This window comes from Amphibalanus amphitrite, unplaced genomic scaffold (assembly GCF_019059575.1).
Source record: "Amphibalanus amphitrite isolate SeventyFive unplaced genomic scaffold, NRLGWU_Aamphi_draft 000011F_arrow, whole genome shotgun sequence".
Lineage (NCBI taxonomy): Eukaryota > Metazoa > Arthropoda > Thecostraca > Balanomorpha > Balanidae > Amphibalanus > Amphibalanus amphitrite.
In genome coordinates this window covers 397,917-410,866 of record NW_024881507.1, presented here as the reverse complement: position 1 = coordinate 410,866, position 12,950 = coordinate 397,917, and the positions used below count along the sequence as shown (strand labels likewise).

The window sequence follows — 12,950 nt, the reverse complement described above, 5'->3', positions numbered from 1 at the left end:
ATACCGACACACGTCAAAATGTTCCAGCTGTGGCGAGCCGCCGCCTAAGGTAAATTACTACAGCAGCGACAGAAAAATGCAAATATGATCATGAGTCCGTAGGCTGGTGCCACTACCACCTTGTTCCGTCCCACCTACCGGCTTGTTCTCAGCGTCCGCAGCCTCTGACGCGGCAGCAGCGGTGATATCATCGGCGTCCTCCTCGGCGGTCGCCGCCTTCCCCGCCTTCCCTGCCGCCTTCCCCGCCTTGGCCGCCGGTTTGGTCGACTTGGTCGCCGTCTGGGCTGTCTTGGTGGCAGAGGTGGCGGCGCCGGACGGTGCGGACGGCAGGGTGAAGGCCGGAGTCAGCACAGGCGGGCCGAAATCCTCTCCGTCCGCCGGGCCGCACGGCATCACGAACACCGGGTCGGCCGGAGACAGCTGCGGCAGCTGAAATACAGAGACACGGGGTGAGAGGACAGCCACATATACCGACGATAACCAGCAAACAGGGGTAACGGGACAATAACGACACCGGGCCGGAGGGCGAGAGCTGCTAATGTCGAAACACTAATGTCGAAACAGCGAGAAACACATGTCTGCAGCGTTCAGCCCTGCGTAGTGTGCAACGCTTCTTGAAGGTGAGCCACCAGCGCCACTGAGTGTCCGTTACCTGCGGCTCCGGCGGCGCGCCTGTATCCGTCTTCACAGTCAGAGTCTTGAGCCGCTGCTCCTCCATCGAGAACTCCAGCTTTGTGTCGCTCATGTGAACGTAACGCGAGGCCACGTACCTGGCGAGCAGCGAGGGAAGAATGGGTCATATGAGTGGGGTGTGGGGGTGGACTGGTAGCAATCGTTGAAGTGATAGGGACGGAAACACTCGTGATGTGAACATGATTGATGTCACTGGTGACCGTGTACTGGAGATTCTGAACAATTTACTGAGGATGCTGTTTTATACATTGACGCATATGAAGAGCTGTAAACCTGTGGTGAGATTTTTTACTATTTCGATTTCATGTGGCATTGTTCCCAGACATTTCACGTGTTCGCTCACGGTTGTGTCACAGTAGAGAAGGTGCCTTACTTGGTGATTCTCGTGCGTCCCACGTCCTCCCGGAACGTTTCCACCGACTGTTTTATGTTGGCCAGCGACTTGAGCAGCGCACGGGCGTCCAGAGGGGTCTGGCCGAGCTGCCGAGCAGGGGGGGGGGGGGTCAGACGGGCGGGGGCGGTACAACACAGCAGCGATAGTAGCATAGGCGATAAAAGCGTCACGATAACAATATAAATAAAAATAGCGTGCCAAGGTCAGTCATGGATGTCTGATGTAACTTTTTTTGCATTTGGTGATTTTGGATTTACGGAACCGTAAAAGCAATTGTTTTCAACAACGACTTAACATTGAGTAGACTAGACACCAAATATCGTTCCTGAATAAACAAAAAAAGCTAGAATTTGCCACCGGCTCAACCGTGACAGGCAACCGCCTACCGAATACTGAACATTGTCAGAGTGAAGTCATCTATTTCCAGCACTCGCCTCACATACGTACATCGGCTCCCAGCGTCCGCTCACCTCTCTCCTCAGCGTGTTGCTGTCGATGCCTCGCGAGCCGTACACATGCAGCAGGTTGAACGCCTGCCTCTCCAGGGAGTGTTGCAGTGAGATGGTCGACTGGTCAGGGAACTTGAGCGCTGCTCGAAAAGAAAAGAAAAACATTAGGTATCGTTAGCGAGAGGTGGTTCCGAGACCTAGCGGCATCGGATGCAGGTGCTTTCTGAAGTCTGGCACGCGAGGCTTTTCTCATAATTTTCAATCGTTTCCAATCACCGTCAGTTAATTGATCGGGGACAGAACTATAGGTGGAATTTGGGTGTTATTTCAAAAACAAATTTCGGCTCCTTCGCTATTGATTTATATCATCCATATCCGTAAGTATTTCAAATAAATCGATGACAGCTGTAACGAAACATAGAACTGGGCCCCAGCGTGGCTATGAAAATTGGAAAGTTGAAGCAAGGTAAATTAAAACGGTTTCTTAGTATTCAGCAACCATTACGATTTTTACAGTTAACAGAGAATATCGCGGCTATTGTAATGGATTCAAGAACAGGGAGAGCGAGAAATCATCCCAGCCCACTATGCCGCAGCCCGGTGAGTCTTTGCAAATTACAAGAGATTCGAGCTACAAGCAGCAAATTCCTTAGCGATGGGTAATTGAAGCCCGATTTCGCATCAGCCTGCTGTTGCCGCATGTTGAGCTAGTTAAACCAATACTGATTTTTCTGACGGGAAGGACCATTACTAAAGTCTTGATTTCAGACGTTTTCAAGGCAAGGCAATCAGCGCTGACACCAAGATGCTTACCTAATGATCTTTTTGTAAAGAGCACCTGATCAACCTGTTCCGTATGTTCTGCAACGTGTTCACTGTTCAGTGTGTTCATCCGTGTTAGGTGTTTACATGTCTGCGTAACTACGCCGGTGCCGACAGATGAGGGCGGCATAGAGGCCGGCCTGGGACGAGCCGCGCAGCCGCCGACGCCCACCAGCTCGGCGTCGACCAGCAGCAGCCGGCTGCAGCAGCCGTCGCCGCGCTCCGGCTCCAGCTGCAGCGCCGCCGAGCTGCGCCAGCTCGAGTGGGACTCGTCGTTCGACTTCACGGCGCGCTACCAGCCGAGCCGGGCGGACGGAGAGCCGACCGAGCGGTCTGAGGTGCGCGCCGCTCCCGGGCCGCTAGTGACGGTCACTCAGCAGGCGCAGACCGTGTCCGTGCCCGCCGCTGTATTTGCCGAGACGGAGGTGAACCTGGTGGTGGCCTCTGCCGACTCGTCGCGCAGCGACCGCACCGGCAGTACGGTGATCACACTGCGCCGTCAGGTCAGCTTCCCCACCATCAGCCTCAAACGGTCGGCCGGCGCGCTCGATGGCCTGCGCGGCCTGACGATCCTGTTCGAGGGCGGTGAGCAGCCCGACACGGCCGGCAGCGAGGCGAGCTTCTGCAGCCTGGCGCCGACGGAGCCGCAGCAGCCGGCCGCCAGCCGACACGCCAGTCGGCTCTCCCAGCAGACAGAGTACGCCAGTCTGTCGGAGCGGCTGTCCAGCGCCAGTGCTGCGTCCCACCCCGCGCCCCCACAGCCGCTGCAGCAGCAACAGACGGGGCACGCAGCCATGTCTCGTCCGCCGCGCACGCCTGCGCCGCCGCCGCCGCCGCCGCTGGCCAGCCGCGCGCCACCCAGCATAGAGAAGTGCGCGCGCTGGCTGGCTCGTCATGAGCTGCAGGTGGGCCATGGTGACGGAACAGACACGGGTCCCGCCGCCGCCGCCGCCACCATCGCTGCAGCGGACGGAACCGGCCGCGCGCGGGGAGCCTGGAGATCGCGGATCCAGCCCTGCTCCTCACAGGACAGAGTGGTGTCGGTCGACCGGCAAATACCGCAGCCAGACTACCGACCGGTGGTGGCACCCGCTGAGCCGCGGCGGGCAGCTGACACCGGGAGAAAACGATCACCAGCCACCGCGAGGAAGGCGCTGTCGGACCCACTGGGCGGCTCAGCACAGTCTGCCGGAACGGCGGGGTCGGCGGCGGCAGCCGTTCGGCCCCAGCCGGCCGCCAAGTCGCGATCGGCTCACGCCGGTACCGCCGCCGGCATGACCCGGCAGCAGCACGCCGAGAGCCTGGCCCGGCGGCCGCGACCGCCGCCCGTGGCAGCAGCGGTCAGTCGCTCGTACACAGAGACGGCTACTGCGCCCAGCGTGCCGTCACTGCACTACCTGGACTCGGCCGAGAGTGACGAGCTGATTCGCCGCTGGCGACAGGACCGGAAGGACTTTTATCAGCTGGCGTACCTGCGGCGCGGCGACAGCGACGTGCTCTCGCCGGCCGACGACTCGGGGTTTTCGTCCAGCGTGCTGACCCAGCAGCACGTCTCCGAACAACAGGTGCAGGTGTTCACGGTATCGGCTGTGAAGACAACACCGTCGGCGGTGCCGGCCGCCAGTGCCGCATCCAAGCTCGGACCGGCGCAGGGCGACAGCGCTCCGGTGGCTGCTGAGGTAGCGACACCGCCAACACAGCAGGAACAGGTGACCGTGCTGGTTCCTCCCCGTGACGAGCCTCCGTCGTCCGCGGCTAGCCACCAGGCGGTCCCCGCGACAACACCGCCAGCTGCGACACCGCCACAAACATCCCCATCTACAGCGGCTGTCCCGGTCCACAGCCGGCCAGTATCAACAGCAGCGTCCTCCAGCCGCGCCCAGCGTCCGCAGACCGCCCCCGCCAGCGGCCGGCCCCGACCCGTGGCTGGCAGCAGCAGTCGCCGGCTGGCGCCGCAGCCGTCCGGCGTCGGCCAGCGCCGCTCTGTGCCCGCACCGGCCGGCTCGGTCCGGTTCAGTCCGAGCACCCAGTCAGCCGTGGGCCGGGCCAGCGCGGCACCGGTCACACCGCGACCCAGCGCAGCCGCAGTCCGAGCGCCGCCCTCCCGTCTGGGGAGGACACGCAGCTCGACATTCACAATGCCAGAGAAGGAGGATGGACCGCATGAGGCGGCGGCGGCGGCAATGGGATCCAACAGCGGTGTACCGTCAACCAGATCCAATGCAAACAATGGAGCACCCGGCAGCGTGTCCACTCTCAAACCAAACTCGAGCAGAGCAGACAACGGTGGCGCGATGGTAGGAGGGCCGACCGGGCGCCCGAGCGGAAAAGTATCGGCAGTTGGAAGCGCTGTTGGCACTAGCGACAGTACAGCGGGCGTTCGCTCCGGCACTAGTGTGGGTGCGCCGGTAGTCAGACCTAGCGCTGGAGGAGTTAGAAGTTCGCATGCCGTGAGACCAAACGCTGGAGGAGTTGCAAGCTCGCCTGTTGTCAGACCTAGCGCTGGAGGAGTTGTAAGCTCCCCTATCGTCAAATCCAGCGCTGTAGGAGTTACGAGCTCCTCCGTCGTCAGACCTAGCGCCGGGGCAGTTGCAAGATCGCCTACTGCTAAAATCAGTGCTGGAGGAGCCGCAAGTTCCCCTTCCGCCAGACCAAGCACCGGAGGAATTGGACACGGTGGTGAAGCCGCCGGGAGTACTCTGGGTGTGAGACCCAGCACTGGTGCAGCTGGCAGCACTCCTGCTGTCAAACCCAGCTCTGGACCCGGTCAGAGCGTGCTATCAGTCCGTCCCAGTCAAGGCAGCGCCGTCGGTGTCTCACCAACAATGACCAGAGGTAGCGCCGGCCGAGTACCGTCAGCCCCGTCCACCCCTGCCACAGCGGCCACCGACAGTCCGCGCTCCACCTCGCCGTCTCGGGTGGACAGCAGCCGCAGCAGCCGCAGTAACCTGGTCTCGTCCACCAGCACGGGCAGTCCGCGGAGACTGAGCAGTTCGCCGGACAGACGGCGCAGCTCCCTCGCTAGCTCTGCGGTCCCGCCGGCCGGGTCCAGTCCCACAGTCCGACCGAGCACATCCCCCACGGTCCGGCCGTCGGCAGTGCGGCGCGGATCGCTGCGCGTCGGCTCCGTCCTGGACACGGCCAGCAGGATGGAGCGGAGTCCCACGGCCGGATCGGTGGCCGCCATCCGCACACAGAGCCGTGGCCGCGGCGCCGGGGCAGTGGGGAGCACGGCCGCCAGCCCGTCGGTCGGGGTGGTACCTCAGGCGCCGCGGCCGCTCAGCGCACAGCCGGAGCCCAATATGAGGAGGAACCAGCCGCCACCCAGGAGATACAGCTTCACACCAAGCACGGCTGATGTCGGAGGGTCGCGGACCGCTGCCGGTGGCGGAGTGGCCTTCCAGGCGAGCAGGGGCGGAGAGACGGGTCTGAGACCGTCCCGGTCCTCCACCGGTACCGGGGGACAGACCTACCGCCGCGAGTCTGCAGCAGGTGAGCAGAGCCTCGCCAACCCGTCCCGACACTCGTCCGCACACGTCCAACACGTCAGTGGTTCAGTCGGTACTACCGCGCGGTCTACCGCTGCCGTCCGAACCTCTCAGCACGCCAGCAGCTCCAGCGTCGTGCCCGCACCATCGCCCGAGATGCACGTCCGAAAGAGCCTGGTCAATAGAGAGATTGAGTCAGGAAGTCTGCCGCGACTGCGCAGTGTCAGTGCCAGCCGCAGTCCGGACCCGTGTCAGCCCCCGCTGAAATGTGACGAAACTCCGCCGCCCGGCAGCCCCGAGAGGGGCGGAGTAGAGAGCGACGAGGGAGACGGAGACGGGGACAGAGACTGGGCCGGAGACACAGATAGGGGACGCAACATGGACCGGAACAGGGGTGGATACGAAAACGACGAAGACGAGTACAGAGACAGAGAAGAAGACGAAGACGAGCAAAGACCCGGCACTCTCGGCGCCGTGGATAGGCAGTGGTCACGGGAGGACGCAGGACCGACCCGGGGTTACTCAGGGTCGTTCCGCCGGAGTGTGGACGAAGCACAGTTGCCGCTGGTGCGTGACACGATCCGAGACTACGAGGTGCGCTCCCGGTCCGTGTCCCGGGAGAGGGTGCCGATACCGCGGCCGGAACCGCGGCCCGAGATGGTGACAAGACTGACACTGGAACTGGAGACCGACCGGGAGCCGGGAGCTGATATGGGAGCCGAGCCGAAGCTGGGGGCAGAGGGAGACGACCAGGGAATGTTACCGGAGTCGGACACCGAGCTGGACACGGAGCTGGAGCCGTCGGCGGCCGCGGTGCGCTACAGCACAGACGGCTGTGCGGCTGGGGACGAGGGGAGTGCGTCAGACGGGGGCCGACAGACGCCGGCGGTACCTCCGCTGACCGGGCTCAGCCCACCCGACAGCCGGCGGCCGGCCGACCCGGCTGACCCGACCGACCCGGACCCGTACCACCCGGGCCAGTGGCGGCAGCAGCACGAGCCGGCGCCGCGCCGGCCGCACACCCGCTCCCGGATCCCCGTCCGGCGGCCCACCCCGGACACACCGTCCCCGCGCCAGCCGGGGCTGCTACAGCCGGCGCAGAGGCCGCAGCAGTCCACCCCGCAGCGGCCGCAGTACGCCAGCTACGAGCTGACAGTGCTGGCGGAGCGCAGTGCCGGCCGACAGCGCTCTCCGCCGCCGCGCCGGGTCGACGACTACCAGCCAGGGAGGCAGGCGCGACCGGGCGGGCCGCCGCGTCGCCCCCGCCCGCCGCCACAGGGCTGCCCCGACCGGCGGCCGCCATCCGACCACCCCAGGGCTAGCAGAGGTCACTCGGACACCACCATCCACCCCCGGGCCTCCACCGCGGCCAACGTGTCCCCACGACTGGGCGGCACACCGGCCGGCGTCGGCGGCGGGTCTCAGCGCTCGGTCCGCTCGGTGCGCTCGGCGCCGGCGCGACGCGGCCCGTCCACGCCGCGCTCCGACCGCAGTACCTCCAGCAGCGAGGCGGTCTACACGCTGGGCTTCAGCGAGGCGGAGCTGCGCCAGGCGCGGCTGGTGCGCCGCCAGCCGGCCGGCGGCCGCCCGCTGCGGCTCACACTGGACGGAGACGGCGCGCTGGAGGGCGGCCGCGCCGTGGTGCGTCGCCTCCAGCACACGCACACACAGACGGACGAGTTCGCGCACGTCAGCAGTCTGCTGCAGCTCGACCTGTTCCCGTGTCAGAGGGACGCGCCGGGCCGCGGACACGCCGACACGTGAGCGATGACGGCAGTATGATCAGGGTATTATCTGTGGCCACCTTACACAGGGACCGGCACACATTCATTCCATGGGAGATTTACATCCGTCCTATGGCAGATTTAAGGGTGGCCACATTGGCAACAGGTATGGCGGCAAGAAAACAGTCACATACGAGGCACGAATGTCGAGGTGCAGGCGGACGTGAGGGTCGATGTCACTTTGCAGTGTGATCTGACTCCACTAACCAAGGCAGGGCATTGCAAGCATCGAGGAACCAAATGATACCAGCAACATGCGCGGTATGCTGGTCTCAGAATCTGCCCTCACAGTGGAGGAATCTCGTCACCATCGACTCTATTGATAAAGCGATGCACAGCATGATCAGGACTGCCAGTGCAATTACGACGATAAAGAAACCTCGCAACTTGCAACATGATTCGTGAGGAGTCACAGGGTACACCTTCAGGGTTTTTGAACGCGTCACTGAACTTTTTTAGGTGTCAAATGGTGTGCTGTTGTGTCGCGTGACTTGAATATAAGCACTAGCAGTAATGTCGATCATACCAGTATTCGACGTGCATGATCGTTAAAGACGTTCAAATAACGACCTCAATAAACGATCAAGTGGAATTTACCAAGCAGACTTTGTTCCCACCCGAGATCGTAATTAGATACTGTATCCCTCCCCCCATCCCTCCAGCTGCGGCGTCAGTCCACCCCGCAGTACCTACGTACCGTCTCCGTCCGGGTCGTTCTCGTCGTCAGCCTCCTCCAAGGCCTCCCGAACAGACACTTTGGGGTCGAGCAGACGGTAGACGCGACACGAGCGCTCCTGGCCCGTGTTCTTCACGATCCACTCGCTGCGCGGCGCGTCCGGGTAGATGAGCCGGTGCGGTACCTGTGGTCCGGAGAGAGCCGCGAGTGGTCAGTAAATAAGGGGGAATACCAGCTAGCATCGAGTGACTAGTCAATGAAAAAAACAATGACCTACGCTAAGTGAAGAGGCGCTGGCATCCATGAAAGTTAGGAAGCAAGATGTGGACATTGTACGAGACGGAATGGACGTCATTTGCACTCACCATCTCCCACTTGATGAATCGCTGGAACTCGCTCATCTTGGCCACCTTCTTCAGACCAAACGGGTTATCAAACAGCTTGATGAAGTCCGAGATCAGCATGCTGATGGCAGACGATATCCAGAGTCATGCCACTCGAAATCGAACGACGGTGAGCGATGGAAAAGACTCATTAACCTTTCAGGGACATTTGACATCGGCATAAGAAAGCAAAAAGCAAGGACAATCCTAATAAAAAAAATGGCTTAACCCCCTGGTCACGAACGACCAAGACAATCTGCAGCTCCCTTCACAAGACGTACCCAACCCTGTACTAAAAGTACCCGTAGCCCCGTCCGTGACGATACCCTCACGTCCCACCGCCGTCGTGCGGAGCATCCACTCACAGGTATTTGGGCTGGGCGCGCAGTATCTCGACAGCTTGCTCGATCATCACCTCGTACTTGGGCCGGAACTCGCGGAAGAATCGCGGCAGGTGGTACAGGCGGCCTTGGCAGTTCTTACCGTTGCTGCCGCGCATACAGAATCCCTACGGCAGATAAAAGGACAAATCAGCGCACATAAATCCCAAACAGGCAATGAAGCAACCAGTGCATCCTTAGCTCTTCGAGCAATTTTTTCTTTGTAAAGTTAGCTCGAATGTCTCAATGGACAGAATGACAGAGCCCCGGAGCCCATGCGCTAAGCAAAGCTTGTTGCGTAAATCCCGACCCCTTCCGCCCGATCGCGCAACACCGGGTAACGGAACAATTAAAAGCCAAAGTTTAACGTGCCAATCAAAGTCGGACACGGCCTGTTCCACTCAACTGATTTCAACTGACTTCGGCTGCTCCGACCAACCGCAGACCATCCCCGCCACGGAGGATGGTCCAGGTTCGAGACCATGAGGTTCGAGCGCCGGAGCGACTCGAACCCGGGCTCTCACTACCCGGGATCCAGGGCTCTACCAACTGGGCTACGGGGCAGGCCGACATATCCATCGAAAGATACCTTTTGACACAAACTATGACCCGACGTCATGAATGTGGCATGACCCTTGTGTTCAATGTTGAGGATATTCAGAGCAATGCCTTGCCCCAGACACAGTACAAGACAGCCAGACAAACAGACAGCAGAACACCAAACGTAACTACAGGTCACGAACGAAATCAGGGCGAGATACTCATGCCTCTTCAGGCGCACTGACCGCACCTGTTTGGTGATGAGGCGGTACTCGAGCAGCTTCTTGCGCAGGTAGTAGAGGTTCTTGGGCGGCTCCTTGAGCACGCCGAGACCCTGCACGCCGACGGTGATCTCTCCGTGGAACCGGGACCGGCCTGGGAACGGGAAACAGGTCACTGAACAGTGGATCACCGGCGGGGGACGGCATACGTGGGTGCTGAGCTCAAGTGATAGCACGTACTTGGAGGTACGTTTCAGCATAGACAAACAGGCAGTGGCATGATAGCATTGAAAACATCTTCGGTAAATTACATCACAATAGAACAAAATAGGATTGTATTGCTAGGAAACCGAAATAAACAGACTAAGCCAAATCAAAAGATTAGAGAAATGCATTAAGATCTCTATCTTTCTTCGCCGTTATGGGTCCCGGCTGGCCGAGGACAGATTAGCTAATGAGCAAACTGACCGATCCGCTCCAGCAGAACGAACTGGCTGAGGTTGAGCTCGGCCTCCACGTCCATCGAGCTGAGCGGCACGAGCGCGGCGTTCCGCATACTCTGAGACGCCACGACCACCAGCCGGTTGCGGCCGAACCTGGAGCACAGGGCGGGGGGGGGGCGAAGCACGGCCGATGGTGGTTAAATTTATTCGCTCATTTCTGTCAGCAATGTAACTATGTGACGGAACAGACCATAAAATGACAATACATAAAACTCGAAGACTTTTCTGCATTACGATCTGTTCAATCGTCTACTGGAAACCCTTCAGCTGTTTGGCACCTACCTCTGTTCGACCTCCTCCAGTGATCGGTCGGCCACCAGCTCCGTGACCGGTATCCGCTCGTGGTAGGTGGAACACGAGCCGCGCACCCTGGCCGACTGGTCGTCCACCGCCGCGAACGGGTACGGGTCCTCGGGCAGCTCGGACTGAGGCTAGGAGCCCGGTCAGCGGACAGAGTCGGACAGACACTCGGTAATACGCGGGCGGTGACAGACACAGGGACGACAACCGTACGTAGTTCAACATCAAAGGGAGAATTGAGAGGGAACTGGTGGGCGGACATCAAATGTAAAAGATTTAATGAGACATTTACCCTACCTGTAAGGCGTTCCTGACATTACCATGAGAGAAGCCCACAGTGAAAAAAGTAAAAAAGTGATTTTTTAAGCAAACAGCACACTGCATCCATTCAAAACTGTCAGACCGGACTTACCGGTTCAACGACGATACCGTAGTCATGATCGAGATGTTCGAATCGGTTGAACAGAACGAGATCAGGTCGATCCTCGGGCAGTTGGAAGAACTCAAGGTCTGGGTTGTTCCTGATCACCTTCCATAAGAACTTGGTGCTGGCCTCATCAATCGACAGCCCAAAGTTGGGCTGGTTAGACAGGCGTGTCCACAGAGCTGGAATAGATGGGAAAGGAAGATGTGAAAATAGAATAATGGACACAGACAAAAAAAGCTCAACTTCTGATGCTTAGCTAAAAGCCATGTTACTTACAATAAATGAAACTTATATTCCAAAAGACAAAACTTTGTAGGTACTGCTACTATTTAAGCTTTGGGCATAGCTGGTTACTTCTGTTGTTAGGAACAATGCTTGCCTGCAAGCTTCCTAATCACTTGAAACTAAAGACACCCTGACTACATACCTGGCAAAGTGATTCCATCAAGGCCTTCCAATGCTATCTCATCCAAAGTCACAGCACAGTAGTCCAAAGAGTCCAGGCCTGAGCGAGCCATTATCAAGAAGCGTCAAGCAGTTCCTTATTCTTGGTCAGCAAAACAGTTCTTCAAGGCTACCATAGTTGAACAGCTGCTACTCCATCATAGCCAGAGGCGAGTGTAGTTCACAAGGTCAGCAAGTTACTGAGAAATTCACTTCAACATAGCCCAATAGCTCCAAAGTCAGGAAAGATCACATGATCTCTATCATCAAACAACTGTCTTGAGATTCAACCATTCACTGAAGAGGTTTCATCTGTGAACACAAGAACACAAATTCAAAATTTTAACAGACATACCTAGTTACATCATTACTGTTGCGAGGACAAATTACAATAGGTAAGATAGGTAAGTGAATGCATATGACTCACATACCTACTCTACAACTTGCCAATAGTGTAAACACAAAGGCCATGAAGCATGCAGGTAAGGTTTTCAGGCAATATAAAAATAGCTGACTTCCATGAATGTTATGCAAAGAACACTGATGCACAATGTAAGTGTGACAATCATTTTAGTACCTGACGACCTGGCATTCTAGTAGCAGTTGCCAAATTACTCTAGATCAAACTGAAAATATAAATATGCAATGACTTTATTTTTACAAGTTGCCTATAAACTGTCTGAAAAATGGCATTATGAAAATGCTATTACGTCCTCTGCTATTAATATTGAAGGTCAAATGCAATTTTAAAATTTAAAGTGAAAATTGTGTTACCTCTGTTAGAGCTCGGGATCGTCATGTAATTTACAGTCATTCTCCCTTTATTGTCTTTGAATTTTTAGCATTGCTTTAGTTACTTTGGATGATTCAGATTGGGCAGAGTGGATAGGTAGGTACTGGTGCCAACTATAAGTCAGAGGGAAGGGACTAGCCGATTGTATGGTTTCGGTTTGGTTATGTAATATTATGTGGCAAGAATATTGATTTGGTACAAATTAACCCCTGAAAATCAAGCTAATCTCTTTAGAAGTCTCCCTTATCGAATACAAAAATTTTCAAGCACAAGGACTGAGTTAGTCAAAGCAGTTGAGCAGTTGTTTGAAACGTATTTATGTTTCTCCCCTTCTTTACTATGGAGTAAAGGCTGAGCAGTTTTACTCTGTGAATGATTTTCTGCCTAATAATAGAACGATATTTCCAAGATGAAGCAAAACAAAAACTTAAATAAGCCACCTCACGTGTGCTTTATTTTGATAAGTTGTGCGGCGAAATTGCCTCAATGGCCGCAAAGTTCAAGGATATGTTTATTAAGTCATTGAAGAGGTCAATGGTTTAGCAATGACGTACCTACCTATATTTAGCATGACGTAAGAACTTTGTAAGAACGTGTCAACTTTGACAACAGGCATTGAACTGTGCGTATTTACAAATTGCAACCGAGCTCCG

General features: G+C 57.4%; 2 protein-coding genes across 10 annotated transcripts in view; one reads left to right on the top strand and one right to left on the bottom strand.

The window, feature by feature from the left end:
• The window catches only part of LOC122381669 (general transcription factor 3C polypeptide 1-like), a 26,405-nt gene extending 13,455 nt beyond the window's left edge, over positions 1-12,950 (bottom strand). Inside the window, exons 1-13 of one of the 9 annotated variants that reach the window (XM_043366150.1) lie at positions 12,932-12,950; positions 11,488-11,816; positions 11,046-11,239; positions 10,616-10,764; positions 10,299-10,426; positions 9,860-9,984; positions 9,055-9,197; positions 8,672-8,771; positions 8,328-8,490; positions 1,558-1,676; positions 1,067-1,173; positions 653-770; positions 139-429 (exon numbers count right to left, since the gene is read on the bottom strand). In XM_043366150.1, the coding sequence (XP_043222085.1) occupies positions 139-429; positions 653-770; positions 1,067-1,173; positions 1,558-1,676; positions 8,328-8,490; positions 8,672-8,771; positions 9,055-9,197; positions 9,860-9,984; positions 10,299-10,426; positions 10,616-10,764; positions 11,046-11,239; positions 11,488-11,578 (1,728 nt within the window). In that variant the 5' untranslated portion in view covers positions 11,579-11,816; positions 12,932-12,950. Of the gene's footprint in view, positions 1-138; positions 430-652; positions 771-1,066; positions 1,174-1,557; positions 1,677-8,327; positions 8,491-8,671; positions 8,772-9,054; positions 9,198-9,859; positions 9,985-10,298; positions 10,427-10,615; positions 10,765-11,045; positions 11,240-11,487; positions 11,817-12,081; positions 12,185-12,278; positions 12,714-12,737; positions 12,792-12,931 lie in introns of those variants that run through there. The other 8 variants (XM_043366141.1, XM_043366183.1, XM_043366131.1 and 5 more) reach the window with 8 other exon arrangements.
• On the top strand, positions 1,826-8,226 carry LOC122381704 (mucin-5AC-like). Its single transcript, XM_043366194.1, has 2 exons — positions 1,826-2,136; positions 2,476-8,226. Exons 1-2 carry the CDS (start codon positions 2,124-2,126, stop codon positions 7,608-7,610), a joined length of 5,148 nt encoding a protein of 1,715 aa, XP_043222129.1. The 5' UTR covers positions 1,826-2,123; the 3' UTR covers positions 7,611-8,226.